This window comes from Siphateles boraxobius, unplaced genomic scaffold (assembly GCF_051911475.1).
Source record: "Siphateles boraxobius isolate OS27281-9 unplaced genomic scaffold, OSU_SipBor_1 1, whole genome shotgun sequence".
NCBI classification, from domain to species: Eukaryota; Metazoa; Chordata; class Actinopteri; order Cypriniformes; family Leuciscidae; genus Siphateles; species Siphateles boraxobius.
The window spans coordinates 9,127,946-9,148,428 of record NW_027508699.1 but is presented as its reverse complement, the minus strand read 5'-3'; the positions used below and the strand labels follow the sequence as shown (position 1 = coordinate 9,148,428).

At 41.4% G+C, this 20,483-nt stretch overlaps 2 protein-coding genes across 3 annotated transcripts in view; one reads left to right on the top strand and one right to left on the bottom strand.

Moving 5' to 3' along the window:
• LOC143708499 (matrix metalloproteinase-16-like) overlaps positions 1 to 9,427 on the bottom strand; it is a 47,817-nt gene extending 38,390 nt beyond the window's left edge. The window contains exon 1 of one of the 2 annotated variants that reach the window (XM_077200074.1): positions 9,003 to 9,427. In XM_077200074.1, the coding sequence (XP_077056189.1) occupies positions 9,003 to 9,122 (120 nt within the window). In that variant the 5' untranslated portion in view covers positions 9,123 to 9,427. The remainder of the gene's footprint in view (positions 1 to 9,002) is intronic. The other variant, XM_077200075.1, reaches the window with a different exon arrangement.
• Positions 9,428 to 12,788: 3,361 nt separating this feature from the next.
• Positions 12,789 to 13,745, top strand: LOC143714285 (uncharacterized). Its single transcript, XM_077205438.1, has one exon. It carries the CDS (start codon positions 12,789 to 12,791, stop codon positions 13,743 to 13,745), a length of 957 nt encoding a protein of 318 aa, XP_077061553.1.
• The last annotated feature ends 6,738 nt before the right edge of the window (positions 13,746 to 20,483 follow it).

Below are 20,483 nucleotides of genomic sequence, written 5' to 3'. Positions count from 1 at the left end.
CAGTGCCATGGGAGGATGCGGTAGATGAGGCATATGAAAGGAAGAAACTGCGGTATGCTCATCTGGCCTCCGAAGCAAAACAGCGAGGATGGAGAGTCCAGGTTTATCCAGTGGAAGTGGGTTGTCGAGGTTTTGTGGCACACTCTACAACCCGGTTCCTCAGAGACGTCGGATTCAGTGGCCAAGAGTTGCGTCGCACAGTAAAGAACGTATCTGAAGCAACAGAAAGGAGCAGCAACTGGCTGTGGTTAGGACGGAAAGATTCTAGCTGGCTGTGTACAGGCCGCCATGCTACAGTTTCTTGAAAACTTGAAGAGTCTGTTGGTTTATTGATAAAAATGATACCGTTATCGTCACTGTGTAAAGTACAAAAAAGCAAATTTGTGAAAATGGTGATGTCATGCACACCCGTATCACGTGTTCATTCTCTAGGAGCGTAGTGTTTCTTGACAAACGTGACATCGCCATCTACTGGCCTGGCATGAATAATACAGCGGTTTTAGTCGTTTTCAGTCGTTTTCCAGGAACCGTGTGAATGGGGATCATTTTGACAGTGTCTGTGCTCGGAAAACTCAAAGGAAAAACTTCTCAGTATTTTTAAGCATATCGTTGTCATGTAAACATACCCTTAGTTTGGTTTCACTCTGTGCCTGAATTTTTTGTAATTTTCCTGTGTCTCCTGAGTTTTGTTATTAAGGACTGTTTTTTTGGTTGTGCACTTTCTGTTACTTTATAAACATACTGTAAAATCATTTTTTTTTTTAAACATATTTTACCTAATAATTGATTCCATGTCTTATATTACCATATTTCTCTGGGTGTCTAACATTATTCTTTCTGGGTGAATGTAATGATTTTGTTTTACACTTTTTAATAAAACATATTTAAGCTGCATTCGAGATAATAAAGCTTCTTATACTGTCCATATATATATATATTGTTATGGAGAAAACGGTATTATTTATTTTGTGTATATTACCCACTTGCCTAATTGCCTTGACTCACTCAACACTGCAAGTTGATGGACCATTAATATTTTCGTAAATGTAGACAGTGATACACATTTTTTCCAAATGAGCCAATTCATCTAAATCAAATTGTTCCAGGATTTGTATAGTGTTTACAATATTAGAGGCTTTCTTAATGAAATGAGTATGCTTTAAAAGAACCTGAATCATCACTGTTTGACAGAATCTGACAAGAGTGAATATTACCCACTGAGAGAAGAGATACTAAACAAAGAGATGACGTGAATCTTCGTGAAGGGCTAAAGCTGAACTCTCATAACACATATGCAAGCAGAACTTTAAATCATGAGATTTGATTTCAAAAGCGAGCCAGCTCAGGTTTTCTTGATGTTCAGAGTGCTTAGTCATTCGGAGGTGGTGGAGTGCATCCTGCCGCACATCTCACCCTACCATGACAACATGAAAATGATCAGTACCCTGAAGCTGCTGCCACGTTTATACCAGATGGCAGATAACAGACAGAAAAAGGGTATGGCGAGAAGATGATGATGAAAACATCGTTCTGGAGGACGCTGGAACAACAGAGTACCTTATGACTCTTGAGTGTATCCACTAAAGATGAAAACCCCATACAGGTTTTCTTAAAACAGAGTGAGAGACGAGACTGTGTGCTTTTACATATTCTATGAGTACAGTCACATTCAAAGTGTCTGTTTTGTCATAATGTCTGCAATGCTGTAAATGGTTTTGATACATTTATGGTAGACAACTTGCAGCTTTGAGTGCAACACAATTGTCAGTGTTACAGTCATTATGATGTGGCTTTTTGACTGTATTGCATATTTTATTGTTCCCAGTTTTATGTCTTTGGAGTCCCCGTGTAGTCAATAATTGTATCCTTTAAAACTCATCTTTGATCACCAAAATGGCATATTTAAATGTTTTTTTCCTTGAAAAAAAATCAGCATGCTCTAAAATAGCTTGAATGTAACTCTACACCCTTGCCTCATTTAGTATACGCAGTTCTATAAATATGCAAATTAGCCCCGCCTCCACTCACTCACACCAGCTCAGAGATCCACTTGTTGACGATCACACATTGACGTGATTGGTTACAAGGTAGTTTGTGACGTCAGAAACATTTCAAATCGCATTTTTTGAGACTGTCTTTGGTTCACTGCAGTTTTAAGGAGAAAATACTCATCAATGGTCTTAACTTATGAATTTGCCCATGGTTTGTCTTAAAGAATATTAAAAACACCAAATAGACATATAAACAACATTAAAAGCTGGATTTTCACCACAGGGGAGACTTTAAATGATAGAATATAATAATTTTAATGTGACTATAAATGTTCAATGTAACTTATAAGGTAATTTATACATTTTAAAATGTCCTATGTATTTTAAAGTAAAATTAAATGTATTGTCTTTAAAAAATTGTTTTAACCGTGAGTAAAGGTAACTTATAGGGTTATATTTATTTTAAGGTGACGTAGTTACGTTGTACTTACTCAAGAACTGAGTAATATAAATTAACTACATATACTTACTGTACAGTAATGGTTCGTTTTTTTAGGGTTAATTAATTGTAAATATGCATAGTTTACTGTTATTTCTATAGTAAGTACATGTATAGTACCATGTAACTACGTCACCTTAAAATAAAATGTTACCACTTATAGTCACTGACAGGTTTTTCTACTGTATCATTTTTTACATTCAATTTTCTTTAAACATTTGACTTTATTCTGCATGCTTTGCATGAACACGAACTGCTCAGGACTTCATCTGTTTCTGCTTAAGGGAGCATGTCTTTCCTCTCCTTCCACTGCAGAATTTTCTCACTTGTCTTTCTCTGTAGCTCATTCTCACTTTCTTTCTCTCTCTCCCATTTGCATCTTGCAGCAAAAGCCAATCAATGAAGTCAATTACAGGCAATTACGGTATGTGAAATGCAGTTGCATCCAAAAATGTGCTACTGTTTCCAGGCAAATCATTCTTTGTGCAAATTAGCTGCTATATTTTCCCGGGTGCAACACCTTTAGTTTCCTAGGGGTCAGTGCTAAAACTAACCAATGGCAGAGAGGTAAAACCTCAAATGCTGCTTACATAGTCTGCCCACTAACCAGAAGCCAGGAATATACCACTCTCTCTTGCTTTTGTCTATCTCTCCCTCCTTCCTCTTTTCTTTCGGCAACTTCCTGCTGAGCCAAACAACCCCCTTTATCTGCTTTCTATGCATTTAATCAGCAAGCACATGAGTAAGTGTATGGTGCACATCATGAGGATAGGTTTCAGGCCCACGCGATACTGTGAAATCTGGTTTATTTCCACTCTCTTCTCACAACACTCAAACAGATTTTTGGTGATTGTCCATACAAAGCTCACAGCAATGACGCTAGGTTGTTGTGGACGGTTGCCAAAATGTTGCTATTTAGTTGCTAAGTGGTTTTTAAAGGGTACATTTTATGGTAGTCTTGATTTTGTTTTCAGGGTCTACTAGAATAGGTTTTCATGCTTGATTTGTAAAAAAAAAAAAGGTTATTTTTCACATATTTTAATGCTCTTTGGTACATTTCCTGTACAACTATATAACTTGCTGCTTTACTACTATTAGATGCATGGTTGGAGAAACTAATCAACTAGTCACAACTGTTTCCCGAAAATGTAGTAACATGGTTGCACCACACCGGTTCAACAATATAGGACTGTCGTTAATGATGTCACGTGCTGGGGTCGTTAGACAAAAAAAAAAAACAGCGTTAGCCATCTATGGTCGCAAGTTCCGTCGTTATCAGTGGTTCAACGAGTCGGTGTTTCCCGAAAACATCGGTCTAACGAACATTCGCAAACAGCATCACAAAGTTGTGTGGTTGGAATGACAGCTCTCGACCTGTGGTTAGAAGCAGAGTTTCTTGTTTGCATGACATTGACTTAATAAATCCTTATCTTGAGCCAAATAAGCAAGCTGACATTCATTACAATCTGTATCTTTTATTTAGAATACATACAAATGTCATTTATGTCTTTAAGTTTGTCAAGAGATTTAAAGTAACGTTTTTGAAGAGTGCGCATGTGCGAACGTGCTCTAGTAAGTAAGAATGAGCCTAATTGAATCTGGAAATAAAGAAAAATAACTGAGGAAAATGAGAAATAGTCCTCAGATGCCATGCATGTAATTTATAGCAAAACACCTAGCATTAATTTAATCTCAAACGGATTAATTAAAAGTAGTAAGCCTATTAGCCTACTCCACCATGTGCGTGACATCATTAACCAACGTGGTTGAACGACCAATATGCAACAATAAGGTTTCGGGAAACAGTTGTGACTGGCTACTTTATTTCTTCAACGATGCATCATATGGTAGTAAAGCATACCGGTAAAGCGGGAAAAATGTACCCCAGAATAACTTTTGATAATAAATCTATTCGAGATCTCCAGGTGCTGCTGTAACGAACATATCACCCAATGTCTACTTCACTGTTTTTTGTTCCATGTCATTTTCCTTTATTTGATTTTTGATTAATCTCTGGTTCCCTCATACGTTACACTCCAGAGTTCCCTTGCACATTTTACAAAAATCAATTGTTAACACGCTAAAATATAGATTCAAATGTATATTTCAATTGTATACATTTTATTAATGTCTATTTAAAGGGATAGTTCACCCAAAAATGAAAATTATCCCATGTTATACTCACCCTCAAGTCATCCTACAGTCTAAAAAAAGATGGTTCTTTACACGTAGAGTAACAGTTCTATTTAGTACCGTATCGTCCTGAAGAACCCTTGATATGCTGAAATGGTTCTTTGTGTTAGAGTGTAGGGTTCTTTATTCCCACTTTTTTGTTTTCCAAATCTGTAACTGTCAAAGCCTCCTCCTTACTGATTTTCTGGAGCTCAGCTATACAACTTCACTTACTACACAGACTGTCAAAATACTCTCTCAACAGGTAAATGATGTCTTTATTAAAATGTCTATAAATTATAACTTTAAATATTGTAACAATAATTTCCTAACAATCATGTCTTTTTCTCTATTTAGTTTAACAGAACATGTAAGTGTGAGAAGCTCTGTTCAGTTAAGGATACTCATCTTCTGTTCTCCACAAAGTAAGTAACAGAGATATGGAATTTATCCATATTGTTTGATTTTTTTAATTATGCCCAAACATACATCTTAATAAAGACCTTCTGAAGTGAAGCGATGCGTTTGTGTAAGAAAAATATCCATGATGTAGGAGTAGTGTAAGCTTTTGACAGCCTTCAAACAAACAGGATTGGGCAACAAACTCAAGCTCCTCCGACATTTCTCTTTACAAATTCTTGTTTTAGACTTCTAATTTGTGACTGGTATTTTTTATTTTATTTTGCTGTATCCTCTGTACTTCTGCGTTCATCAATGCGTCATGTGTTAGGTCAAGTGTTACTCTTTTGCAGTAAATCGATGCGTACAGCCGTCTGCAATCATTTAACAAGACATTAATGCTTCTGTCCAAAGCTCGAGAGCTGTAGTTCCAACAACATACTGTATGTTTGCAATGCTGTTTGCGAATGTTCGTTGGAACATGCAAGCCCATCTCTGCACCATTGTGTCCTCGCCTCATCCCTTAACCCAACCCTGACTATTGGGCCCCATCCACCTTCATTGCATGTGCTTGCCTGAGAAAACATACTATTTAAAGTTTTGGCAAATTGGTGTTAAATTTTTATGAATCTGTACAATTACAATTGTACAATTTCATATAAATTCAAACATTTAAACGCATATTATTTACGGGACGGCGACTATTTTCAGATTGGCCCTAATAACTTCCAACCCAATCTGAATTTGTACAGCTTGATTTGTACAAAAACATATGATTTATAGAAAAACATAAGCATGAAGATCCACCCCTGAACCAAACTATCATTGGGGTGTAGATTTTCACAAATTCGCCACCAATTCTTCAAAATGTACAGTTACGAATTGTCATGAGAGAGTGTTGATACTTTACTGTAATGCTTTTTTTAACGGGACAAGTCAATATTCATATTAATCAGCATTATGCTACAAGTGCTGTTGCTTGAGCTTCTAATGATCCTGGAATATCCCTTTAAGGGTATTTTACACGACACTGTTTTCAACTAAAAACGTAAAACTTGTTATGGGTTTTTGCAACTCATTTACACGACGACGGAGTTTTGAGGGCCTGAAAATGCACACTTTTGAAAACGGGTTTCAAAGTGCAAATTTTTGGAAACAATACCGTTATCGTCTCAGTGTACAAAAAACATGAATTTGTGCAACCGGTGACGTTGTGCGCATGCGTATTACCTGTTCAGTCTATAGGCGCGTAGTTTCTTTACAAAGTGACATCGCCATCTACTGGCATGGCATGAATAATACAGCGTTATTAGTCATTTTCACAGATCCGCGTGAACAGGGATTGTTTTGACAACGTTGTCGCCTGTACGCGAAAAGAGAAAAAACGTCTCTGTTTTTAATACATCGTTGTCGTGTAAACATACCCAACGTCTATGGATTTTTTTCATCCTTTTTCATAATTCATGATCCCTGGTTTTATGACCCCGTCATGACATAACAGATTCAAATGCATTTTAAACTTCATTAAAAATGAATTACTTATCATCTACAAAACCCACACGCCTTATCTGAACCAGTATGACTGTTTACAGTATCTCAGTGGTCCATAGCATGTAGCAACAACCCCTGACTCTCTATTAATCATATAAAGACCCAGAGCTACATGAAATGTCATTACCAAGTTAGCACTAAGCTAAGCACATTTGCACCTGTATGCGAAAGACGTGAGTAATTAAAGCCCTGGGGACCCAATCTTGATTTCTCCGCTGAATCCTTGAACCTTGTGCTCTCTAGTCTATTCCTAGTTCGGGGATCAGAAGTCCCCCCTCCGAGCAGTCATTACTCATCTCTCTCTCTCTCTCTCTCTCTCTCTCTCTCTCTCTCACACACACACACACACACACACACACTCACTCTCTCTCTCTCTTCCCCAAAGACCACTGACCTGTGCACTCAACTCACAACTGCTGCCAACAACTGCAGCCCTGCCAGCAAAAAAACCCACACAGGAGCTACAGTACATGGGTGGCAGAGAGCTGAGAAGAACAAGGGGTTATAGTTACTGAGAGAGTGAAGACCATTCATTTAGCATTCTGATGGTTCTGTCCCAACATTGTTGTAATTTGTGAAGGACAGTATCATCAATAAAGCCTATTCCGAAACAGCATCAATATTATCATGACAATAGCATGTCCACCACGAGCTGATCCCCTGGCACAGCGCCCTCTACATCTCTACATGCCTCCCAGCCAAACAGAACCAGGCGGGTGACAAATTCTCTCAATGTCAACCAGCGCTGCCAGCAGCACTAAACATCACATTTGCACCCATTTCGCCCCAGAGGAGTTTGGGGGAGATTTGCTAAGCAACTTACAAAATCTTTATGTACTTCACATTATCACAAGAGTCTATAGTTGAGTAGCACTGAGTGAATCAAGGTCTTGCTTTCTCCATCACCCTAATGATTGTCACATGGCCCGTTAGAGGCGTGTCATTTTCATCTCTGAGGGAATGGATTTGGACTGGAGGAAGGAGCAGTAGCTCTGATTGTTCCTGATCTCTCTCTCTCTCTCTCTCTCTCTCTCTCTCTCTCTCTCTCTCTCTCTCTCTCTCTCTCTCTCTCTCTCTCTCTCGCCTATGAGTGTGCAGTGTTAGGAGCTGTTAGGAGTTTGTGCATTAAATTGCATAACAGTGTACGACTGAGTATGAAGCATGAGACATACTTCATACTATCGATCAGTACACAGAATAGAATATGATATATTTGAATATAATAGAATATAATAAAAGTCCTGTTTAATTAGTGCACAATTGCAGAATTGGTTAAATCAGTATTTAACAGAACAGAATTCATGTCTACTTATGGCTAAGAATGGTATTATACAATTGTATCATTGTATTCTATTTTAGTTTAGTCAAATATGCTTAATTCTATTCAGCATTTCAATGTATGGCATATATAGGAATTTTACTTATTCCATTATATCTATTTTGTTCAGTACACCGAATCGAATAGACTAGAATGGAATAGAACAGCATTTCAGTTATCTTTGTTTTACATAATACAATAGAAAATAATAGAATTCTGTTTAGTACACTGAATCACAGAATAGGATAAGACTAGACTTGAATGGAATAGAATAGGATTTCAATTTACTTTTTAATACAGAATAAAATAACATGTTTCCTTGTTACTGTGTATCAAAGAAAATAAGCATTATATTCCAATTCTTGTTTAGTCGAATCTACTTTGTTTAATTCTGTAATTTGGTAAACTAAAAAGACAGGAATGAGAGTCTACACTTTGCTATTCCATAATTCAGTATACAAAATAGATAGGGATTATATTTTATTCTGTTAATTTCTAATACAGTGTAAACAGGAATTATATGCTCTATTCAGTAATACAAAGCAAACCAAAATGCTATTCTATTCAATTCTACTCTATAGTCCATTTTATTCCAATGGAATTTATTCTGTAATTTGGTGTATAGAATAGAACCGAATATTCATTTTTACTTTGCATACAAAATTACTGAATACAACAGCATAGACTTGCATAGAATATAACAGGATAGAATTGCATTCTTGTCAACTCAGTACACAGAATAATTGAATATAGGGTAAAGCAGAGTAGACTAGAATAGAACAGAACAGCACAGCATTTCTGTTTACTATACTAGGTATCACAGAATAGAATTGCATTCCTGTTTACTGAGCACAGATAAGACTAGACTAGAATAGAACAGCTGTATATATATATAGCCTTCAATATCACATAATCAGGCGGCACATGGTGCAGATCCACCAAGTGATTCAACGTGATTCTGTGCTGTCCTGGTTTATTTATGACCTGGCTGCAATACCATGATTTTATAGGTCTTAGTAAAAGCTTATTGTCAACACACAAGCAGAAGATGCTGATGTTGGGCCAGTCTTACCTCAACGCTAAAATGATACTCTTCGGCCGCGGAACAGCACATCCACACACCGTGATGGAGCCAAAACAGCACCGCATACACACAGTCCAGCCTTCGCTTTTTAAGCAACGTAACGTTCATATTTGTAGATTTGCTTTATATCCCTTTATCAATGACTGTTTATGCCTCTATCCTCGTATGTCACTTAAGCAAGTGGCATTTTGGACCGAAGATGAAACGATCGGAGCGCGGAGAAGCATTGGCGTCCGCACATTTTGTCATTTGGCTGGCAATCCTTATTTCATCTTGCATATCTGATGCACTATTTCGAGACATTTCTTCTCCTTTAAATCGTTACTTTGGCAAACAGGCAGCTTGCTTTTCTATATTGAGCAGCATCCAGAGCGTAAGCACTGCGCATGCGCTCTGACTCACTGGGCAGTGATGCTTGTTGACTATAGGCACCATTCATTCTGCCTTCATTCTTCTTTCTCACCTGTCAATCACTGATCAATGAAGGTGTAAAAATGGGTTTTAGGTAGGCGGGACTCTGAAACGGCGGACACTGGCGGTGACTTCTGGCAAAACACACCGTCAGTATTTCCAATCGTCAAGTAGCCTATCCTTCTGTTTAATAAGATAATGATAATAACAACATTAGATCTCTGATTACAGAGGAGTGGGCAGAACAGCCAATAATTATTTTTTATCTCCATATGTATTATTTTCTATGTTTGAGTGCAATGTACCTCGTGCTTCCATTTGATTTCATGTTTTCCTCCTTTGTTCGATGTAGTTTGAATGACAACATAATGTGTAAAATATATTATAATTTTTGTTTGTTTGTTTGTTATTTTACAAAAAAAAAAACGTGCTATTCAAAAAATGTTCTGGACATTTGGAGACATTAAATAACCTAATTAATTATTTAATTTGTATCACATAGAAAAATGTGAGATTTGAAAGGTAGACCTATATATCTGTTTAGCATGTCCACCACAAGATGGGGGTGATTCACTATATTAAAAAAAATTACAGATTTTGTGTGTGTGTGTGTGTGTGTGTGTGTGTGTGTGTGTGTGTGTGTGTGTGTGTGTGTGTGTGTGTGTGTGTGTGTGTGTGTGTGTCAAAGATAGCAATATCAAAATGTAAAAATGCAGAAAATTTCCTGTGATGGGTTTAGGGTTACAGTATATAGCCCAATAAGGTTTGTACAAAAAAGCTTTATGTCTATAGAAAGTCCCCATGAAACATGGAAACCCCAACATGATAGTAATTTTAGTATTAAATTCAAAGTTAATACACAATACATCTAGTGCCATATATAAAGCAGACAGACCTTGCAAAAAATTAAAAACAGCTAACACTTTATGTGGTCATCATTTTTGCACATTAATAAAAACATATAGATAAGTAGGATACTTTGATAAATATATACTTAAAACAAACTGTTTTCTGTGTGGAACAATTTCAGTTTGCATTTAGGAGTAGGGCCTATAGTAGTCTTTAAAAAAAAAAAAAAGCATTAAAGGCAACCTAAAATCAAAATGTAATTATTTTAGTTTTTAGTATGAATGTTATCCTTAATGTGCATTGGCTCGTTTTATCAAAACTCGAAGATGACACGCTCCCTAAGAGGGATCCCAATCAGTCGACACGTCGACTACGTCGAAAGTGAGCGACTGAAATTGAACTTACACTCTCTCACTTCCGCTAAAATGGATCACAGATTTTTATGACATCACCGCGGACTTCAGCTTCTCATCACATCTTCTGTCCAATCAAATGCGCTCTAGAATCCGAAATATCATCAGCGCTCTGATTCGCTTCCACTGTGCTGTCAAGTACGACTTGCAGTCTGTGAGGTAAACTAAACGCTATTGGTTATTTGAAAAGGGGAGGAGCCATTCAATACGTCCCGCCTTAGCTTCCTGTTTCAGTGGAAATACGTCAACGCATCAAACAAACCTGCGCGTTCCAAGGCACTTCAGTTGACCTTTAACGTACTGTAAGAAACAGTAGTTGCGATTTTAATAATAAAGCAAGATGGCCTGTTGAAATATGTGTGATATATGGCTTATTTAAAAGGCAAAAGTAAAGCATAAATTAAAAGTGTGACTGATGTGAAGGGGTGTATATATATTATACGTGCGTCAGGTTTCTCAACAAGAATCTTCCGCAAATAGGATAAACCGGTGTATCCTCGTGTGACTCCTCTGGAAGATTCCTCACTCCTCGTCCCTCCTCACCTCCTCACTGTGCAATTAGAGGATTAAGATGTCCTTCAAGATGGCTATCTTTGATCGGTTTTCGGGCTAGAGGATGGAGGAGCGAGGAAAAGAGGAAGCATCAATACGAGTATTGAGAAGCGCCCTCAGTCTTCTTAGGCTGGATCCCAAATGGCACACTCCGGCCTTGTGGACCTCCTTCAAGTTCATACTTGGTGACGTCAGGAAGGGCAGACCTAAGGGGCGCAGGCCTCGAGTCCATGAGGGCACACAAGAGTGTATTTTGGGACAGGCTTGATTACATCATGCCACCGAAAGTCAAACAGCCAAGAAAATCCTCCCCTCATTTATCTGATTGGGTGTCCGCTATGATTCCTGGGTAGGTGTGAGGGCTGCACTAGCAGCCACACATGGAAACAACTCACGGTGGTTACGCTTTCATTTGTTTTGAGCACATTATATATTATACAAATAAATAACTGGACACACTTTAGTTGTAAAAACAGTTTTATTAGTTATTTGACTTAGTTTTCCATTTGGGTGCACACATTTAGTTAACTTTGTCAATTTAGCTAATTTCAGGTTAATTTATCTTAAGTTACATTCTGTGATATTAATACCTTTCTTTTTGAGTTACCAGTTCCGGGGAGTTGCTGCGGGGGGTCTCTGGCTGGCTGACAGGCAAAAGGACTTTCAACTGACTCGTAGTTGTTTAAGTAGGGAAATGGATAATTGGACTGCGCCATGTTTTCCCAAATCATGGGGGTGGCAGAGTATTTCATTTTTGAGTTGTGTTCTTTTCTTTGCTAGTTATACTTTGTTGTTATGATTATTTAATTGATTTATCTTTAGTTCATATTAGGTAGCATTGGTTTAACATGTGTTGTAGTTATTGTGGTTTGTTTATATATTATGTGTTTGTCTACCCCCTTTTGTGTCAGAATGGCCTGATCAGCCACTATATAATTTTCCCCCATGTTTTATGGCGCTTTTCCATTACCAGTTACAGCTCGCCTCGGCTCGCCTCGGCTCGCCTCGGCTCGCTTTTCGCTCTGTTTTCCATTGCAGATAGTACCGCCACAAAAAGTACCCGGTCATCATAGCGACACACATCCGCTACCCACACACACAGGACAATGGAGGAAATCGAGTGTATGCTGTTTTTGATCCTCGGGATGTGGCTGTTTCTCACATCAAGAAGACAAACGTTGTTTCATGAGAGGCTGAGGGCAGCAAAACGAAACACTGCTGAAAAAAACAGGAGAGTTTGGGAATTACTACAGAGTTCAGACTACGAGACGAATCCGGTTGTTCAAAGCCAACGCAAGAGGGTAAGTTATGCTAACATAGCTAACGTTTGCATACGTGTAAATACTATACTATATGCAAAGTATTTAATCAACTTTACCAGCTACCAGTATTACGTACTAAAATGTGCATGGTTTATGTGTTTCAGATCTGTTTCGCTTTGCAAAGTCGCCGCGGCAGACCGTCTGTTTGGGCTTTTAACCGAGCTACCGAGTGGTGGGATGTTATTGTTCCTGGTTTCACAAACGCGCAGTGGGTTCAGAACTTCAGAATGTCGGAAGAAACATTCATATATTTGTACAACAAACTGCGTCCAGTGATGGAGAGACAAGACACAAGCTTCCGCAAGTGTGTTCCTCTAAAGAAGAGAGTGGCCATCGCTCTATGGAAGCTTGCGACTGGTTCAGAGTACCGAACTGTCGGCCATCTTTTCGGAGTAAGCATAACAACTGTTTGCTGGTGTGTTCAAGAGTTCACTGCTGCTGCAGAAACGTTGTTGGTTCCCGAACAAATCCGTTACCCAGACCAGGAGAAGTTTGAAGAAATGGCTGCCTACATTGAGAACAGATGGGGGCTCCTGCAGTGTGTTGGTGCTATTGATGGGTCACACATACCCATTTTGGCACCACAGGAGTACCACTGTGACTATTTCAACCGTAAAGGTTGGCACTCCATCGTCCTTCAAGGTGTTGTAGATGGAAAAGGACTGTTCTGGAACGTGTTTGCAGGACTGCCTGGCAGCTTGCATGATGCTCGTGTTTTAAGACTGTCCACATTGTGGGAGTTAGCCAGCCGTGGCAACCACTTTCCAGCTTACACTAGGAATATTGGTGGGGTGAATGTTGCCTACTACATCCTGGGAGATTCTGCCTATCCCCTGCAGAACTGGCTCCTAAAGCCATTCACTGACACAGGACGGCTGACAATAGAACAGCAGATCTACAACAAAAAAATATGTCGAGCACGGGTAGTGGTTGAAAACGCTTTTGGTAGACTGAAGGGAAGGTGGCGTTGCCTCATGAAAAGAAATGACTGTGATGTTACAATCGTGAAATCTATGATTCTTATTTGCTGTGCTTTGCATAACCTTTGTGAGAGTCATGGAGAGGACTATGACAATGACTGGGATGCACCTGCAGCAGCAGAGCCTGTGGTGCCAGTGGCACAGGGTGTTGAGGAGGAGGGCAGAGATGTACGGGAGGGTCTGATGCGTTATTTTAATTGCTAAATAAATACATTATCATTAAATGTTGTCTCTGCTGTTTTTCATTAAAGGTTATCACAGTATAAAATCTGAAAATACTTGTTCAAACCCTTGTAAAAAAGCAAACCATCAAACAAAAGACACTGTTTGTAATAAGTTTCAAAGAGGTTTTATTTAAACATGCATACAAATAGAAAAAAAATATAATATTAATATAAATTCACACATCCAACTATATACATATGTTACATGTAGTGCAAACATTAAATTAAAATAAACAAAGGGGTTTCAGTCCAGGGGCGGTGGAACAGCATCCCGCCGGTTCAGTGCCTGGACAAGCTGGCCCAGGGTTCCCAGAAAGGCCTGGTTGAAGGACGACATTGCAGCAATCTCCTCTCTCCTTAAAGCCGCTTCTAGTTCTCGGGCATGTGCTGCATCATCGAGTGCCATCTGTAAATGGCGCTCCCGCTGTGCCCGGTTCAACTCCAGCTGCTTGACATCCGATGTCTGCATCTCCCTCAGGACAGTCAGATGCTCCTGTTCCCTCTTTCGTTTCCTCCGTCCTGCCCAAAAAATAATTACAATGAATGAGTTATAAAGAAAAATGGACAAGTCACGTTACATTCAAAGGTTGTGTGTGTTGTAAATTGTTCACATGTATTATCATTACAGCTTCTACATAAAAAAGGACAAGCCCACAACTTACTATTACGTATATAGTATATAACGACTTTACATCTGGGCCCAGCTATTTCAGTAAATGTCAACTTTAAAATACCATGTGTACAGTATAGGTGTACACTGTGTACGTCTGGAAAGTTATACAAATACTGAACAGGTTTATTGATGAATCCTGCATTCCCATAACTGGGAATGCTTCCTGTTGTTATGCAAGTTTACGTTATATTAATGAGTTATTGATACGATTAATGATATATTAATAAGTGTGTATAGGTTCACAGACAAAAGGGTAGAAGAGTTTACTTTTTCTCCAATTATACTAACCGGTTGCCGGTGTCGACGCTGCTGCGGGTCTCGGTGTCGATCTTGTTGGTGTCGATGGTGCCGCTGGTTCTGGTGCCGACGTGGCATCAGTGGGAGTCACTGAACGATTCTTGCTCGTCGAAAAGGAATCTAGATAGAAAGATCATACAAACGTCAACACAATACGAAAATAGCAATGGCAGATAGATATCAACTGGTTAGAGGTAGCAGCAATTGTTATCTGCGACACAAGTTTACAGTCTTCGTTGTTATAAGTGAGCTTCAGCTTTTCAAAAGCCAGCCTACAGAAAACAAAACTCTCAAGCAGAGTGCGCCTACAGGATTAATGTAATGTAAACTTAAAACACTTACCATCCTCCATCAGCGACTCCAACAAACTGGTGGCCGAGTCAAGTCCACCCTCCCTCCCATTGCTCGCCGGTCTATGGCCGTAGATACCGTCCATCTGTTCGTACCACTTCCAGCTTTTTCGGTTTGAACCACTGCGGCCGTTGTGGTCCTTTACAGCTCTGTAGTCACTTTTCAGTTTTTTTAACTTTTCCCTACATTGCTGGAAAGTCCTGTTGTAGCCATGTGTGGACAGCAGTCCGGAGATTTCTTGATACACTTTTTCGTTCCTTGTTGCCCCAACAAGCTCTCGCTGGATCCTTTCTTCGGCAACCAAACAAAGGAAAGTCTGCACCTCCTCGTTTGACCACGGCGTATTCTTCCGAGTTGCCATAATAATAGTAGTAAGTTGTTTAGTATATCTGGGCAAACTATTTAAAAATGGCGGGGTTATTCTGGATACTCCGTCTGCCGCGTGCAATGATGACGCAGTGAATAGTGACGATTCTTTCTGACCAATCAGCAGTCGGCATTGTATTACGTCACATTTTAGTATCGCCTCAGCTCGCTCAGAACCTCGCCGGAGGTGGTACGAAAAAAAGTACCCAAAAGCAGGTACAGGTACAACTTTTACACAGTGGAAAACCAAACAAAGGCGAGTCGAGTCGAGTCGAGACGAGCCGAGTCGATCTGGTATTGCGTAGTGGAAAAGCGCCATTAGTCTAGTAGGTCGAACATTGCCCAATAGAGGAGTCAGTTGAGCATGTAATTCTTCACTGTCAAAAATTCTCTCGAGAGCGAGAAGTATTAAGGGAGGAAAGTAGAAAGTTTGAACTGGAAGAGTTAAGTTTAAAAATTGTTTTTGATATTGAAGTAGGGAAGTTATTCTGGTATTTGAGAGAAACTGGATTGATAAATAGAATTTACGGGCAGGAAATATTATAAGTATTATTACTATTATTATTTTTATTTATTTTGTTTCTTTAAGGGAAGGAAAGCTCTGGCCCACACTCCAACATAGTAGGTGGCGGTAATGCACCATAATGCTGGTGGCCACCCGCCATTAAACGTAACAAAGAAGTAGTCTAGTAGGTCTGTTTAGTTACTTCATGTGTTCAGCCTACGTTAAGTTCTGTTTAAGTTGACCTCTTCTATGGGCCCAGAACTTTCAGTCTTTCTGTAAATTAGTTGTTGTTTTTTTGTTTTGTAAATAAAAACGTATATTTTTTGAAAATTTTTTGACTCGTCATGCCTGCCAGCTTGGTCCCTAACAGTAGGTTACTCGTGTGGAGGGTAACAAAGTGCAGGCCTCGCTGAAGTTCGCATCAAGGGCACAAAGGTGGCGCTCGTGAGCACACTTCTGAGCGCTGAAATGCCGAATGGGACACCCTATGGACCCGTACACTTGGCGAGCACGCGCAATTTAAGGCCATGAGACCGCGAGTCCACGTGAAGTGTGCCATTTGAGATCCAGCCTTAAACACGTGCTTAGAACTGCACATTCCTGTTCTGGCCTGAAAAATGAGCATATTTAATGCTATTTGATTTTAAATATGTTGTTTAATTGCGAGTTTGGCAAGCAGTTTTTGAGATTTCAGGATTTCCCCCATTTAAGTAGACTTGGGGTCCACAACGCGCGTTTACTTTGTCCTGTAGATGGTCTGCTCTTTAACCTTGCGCACGAGCAGATCCGTTTCCTCGCTAGAGCGTTCAGTTTTTTTGCTTGCAAATTCCACCATGTAAATAGCGAAACACACCCATTACTCATTAAGAGAATAGGGACAACCCTTTAGACTATGCGCCGGTTGTGCCGACCATTTTTCCCGTCGTTAAACTAGCAAAAGTGGATTCGGACACGCCCTAAGTGCACTTGCGCCGTGCGCTTTAGACCATGCGCTTAGATCCTTAAAATAGGAAATAGGGCCCTTGGTCTTGAGTGCCTGAAACAGACTTCCTTGAAAAGGACTTTGCTATTGCTGTGATGTCATGTGATTGACAGGTTGTCCCGCCCTCGTGCCATTAAACACATCATCAAAGGAGAGAAGAGATGAGCTGCAAGAGAGAGGGTAAGTTATTTTGATTAAAGATTATGAGGGCTCATGAATTAACAATAAATAATGATGTACACAGATAAATCATTTATAATAACTACTGCAATATTCCATAAAAAATAATAATTTTCTAATTTGATTTCATGGTGATATCAAGCCATAATTAGAAATGTTTCGTATTTAACAGTCTCACAGCAAGACAAATTATGCCTACAGCAGCAGAGCACAGACCAATCACGGCAGGTTGGTGTTTGAAAGCTCAGTCATGGGAAAATGAATTCATCTGCTTCACACATTAAAGAGTGAAGATAAAGAGGCATCTGCAGTGGCCCCTGCTTTCCTGAGTATTAATAGAGCTCAATTAAAAATAAGCTCAAGGTTTTAATTTTCACACAGAGGTTGTGCTGGGGAGGAGCCGGTGATGCACACTGCAATTTAGTTTGATCAGCTGATCCAAAAAATAAAGCAATTATGTATGATACTTCTTGCTGCTGGACTAAAATGTGCTGTGAACTGAATGACAATAATTCGAAAATTCCTGACTCAAAATAAATATACAGTGGTTATTGTGTGTGTACCTGTTAGGGATAATCAGTGTTTGTTATATTTGGATGGGTTATTGTTTCAGTTTTGTGCCTCAGTTTTCTCATGTTTCTCTGTGTTTCAGCGGTCTAAAAAACAATCTTGCAACTTAGCATCTGTTATCTGTATGTAGAGTACAGTCTTTATAAAAAAGGATATTAAACAGAAAAACCGATTCTTTGAAAAATATTCCAGGTTCAAAACAACATTTTTTTATGGCATAATGTTGATTAGGCTATGTAAGTGTTATGATGAGGTGGAAGCAAGGAGGAAGCAGGATCCAATTGCAGCACACTTTATTTAATAAACTCAAACTACATAATAAAGACTCTGGCTAGGGCACAAGACTCAGGAACAGAACCACCAACATCAAGGTACAACAACACAACATTAAGAACTCACAAAGACTGAACAAGACACAGGGCTTAAATACATACTGGACTAACAACGAGACAAGGGACACCTGTGAACATTTAAACAATCAACCAATGACACAACAGACAGGGGAACACAAGGCAAGATCACATGACTAGAACAGGGGATCACATGACAGACAAGAACCAGGAACAAGAAACAAAACCCAAACTGTGACATAGCCCCCCCTCTATGGGCGGCTCCCGACGCCCATCAAAACAAAAAAAACACAAGTTCAGGAGGGTGGTGAGGGGAGGCGGTCTTGGGGGAGGGACGGAGGGCCAGGCTCGCACTGGGACCAGGAACCAGGACACAGGAATGGCGAGCCTGAGCCACAGAGCCTGGGTGGACCTGGCTCTTGAGCGACCAGGGCAGAGCAGGATGCGCAGGCGGTGGCCAGGGCGGTGAAGACCCCTCGGGCGGCCACGGCGGTGAAGACCCCTCGGGCGGCCACGGCGGAGAAGACAGTCCATCGGGCGGCCAGGGCAGAGAAGACAGTCCTTCGGGCGGCCAGGGCGGCGCAGACACCGGCTCAGGAACAGCAGACACCGGCTCAGGAACAGCAGACAACACACACACTGACTCTGGCTCGGGAACAGACAACACACTCACTGGCTCGGGAACAGACAACACACTCACTGGCTCGGGAACAGACAACACACTCACTGGCTCGGGAACAGACAACACACTCACTGGCTCGGGAACAGACAACACACTCACTGGCTCGGAGGCGGCCATTTTGTCCGTAGACACTGGCTTGGAGGAAGTGACATGAACCGTCTCTGGATCGGCAGACGTGACTTGAACCGTCTCTGGATCGGCAGACGTGACTTGAACAGTCTCTGGATCGGCAGACGTGACTTGAACAGTCTCTGGATCGGCAGACGTGACTTGAACAGTCTCTGGATCGGCAGACGTGACTTGAACAGTCTCTGGATCGGCAGACGTGACTTGAACAGTCTCTGGATCGGCAGACGTGACTTGAACAGTCTCTGGATCGGCAGACGTGACTTGAACAGTCTCTGGATCGGCAGACGTGACTTGAACAGTCTCTGGATCGGCAGACGTGACTTGAACAGTCTCTGGATCGGCAGACGTGACTTGAACAGTCTCTGGATCGGCAGACGTGACTTGAACAGTCTCTGGATCGGCAGACGTGACTTGAACAGTCTCTGGATCGGCAGACGTGACTTGAACAGTCTCTGGATCGGCAGACGTGACTTGAACAGTCTCTGGATCGGCAGACGTGACTTGAACAGTCTCTGGATCGGCAGACGTGACTTGAACAGTCTCTGGATCGGCAGACTTGACTTGAACAGTCTCTGGATCGGCAGACGTGACTTGAACAGTCTCTGGATCGGCAGACGTGACTTGAACAGTCTCTGGATCGGCAGACGTGACTTGAACAGTCTCTGGATCGGCAGACGTGACTTGAACAGTCTCTGGATCGGCAGACGTGACTTGAACAGTCTCTGGATCGGCAGACGTGACTTGAACAGTCTCTGGATCGGCAGACGTGACTTGAACAGTCTCTGGATCGGCAGACGTGACTTGAACAGTCTCTGGACTGGACGGGACCAGCGGCGAAGAGGGCCTCGGCTCTGGCTGGACGTGGCTGACGTGAAGCTCTGGCTGGACGTGGCTGACGTGAAGCTCTGGCTGGACGTGGCTGACGTGAAGCTCTGGCTGGACGTGGCTGACGTGAAGCTCTGGCTGGACGTGGCTGACGTGACGCTCTGGCTGGACGTGGCTGACGTGACGCTCTGGCTGGACGTGGCTGACGTGACGCTCTGGCTGGACGTGGCTGACGTGAAGCTCTGGCTGGACGTGGCTGACGTGAAGCTCTGGCTGGACGGTCTCTGGCTGGACGGTCTCTGGCTGGACGGTCTCTGGCTGGACGGTCTCTGGCTGGACGGTCTCTGGCTGGACGGTCTCTGGCTGGACGGTCTCTGGCTGGACGGTCTCTGGCTGGACGGTCTCTGGCTGGACGGTTTCTGGCTGGACGGGCTCTGGCTGGACGGGCTCTGGCTGGACGGGCTCTGGCTGGACGGGCTCTGGCTGGACGGGCTCTGGCTGGACGGGCTCTGGAACTGGTTTGACGGGACGAGATTCAGGCAGGACGGTGATCCTTGCAGACCGTACGGACCTTAGCGGGGAATCTGCCAAGCTGGACATCAGCCCTGAACGCCCATAGACCGATCCGGTGTCAGACCCGCTGACTGGCGTGACGCGGGGAAACTCAGGCTCTGCAAGTGCCGAACCGCCCAAGGAAAGGGCCAGATCAACAAACCCTTTCAGGGTCCAGCCAGTATGATCCTCCGGCATCACTTGAGCGATGTGCCAATCCAGCCCGCTACAAAACAGGTCCACGAGCTGGGCGTCA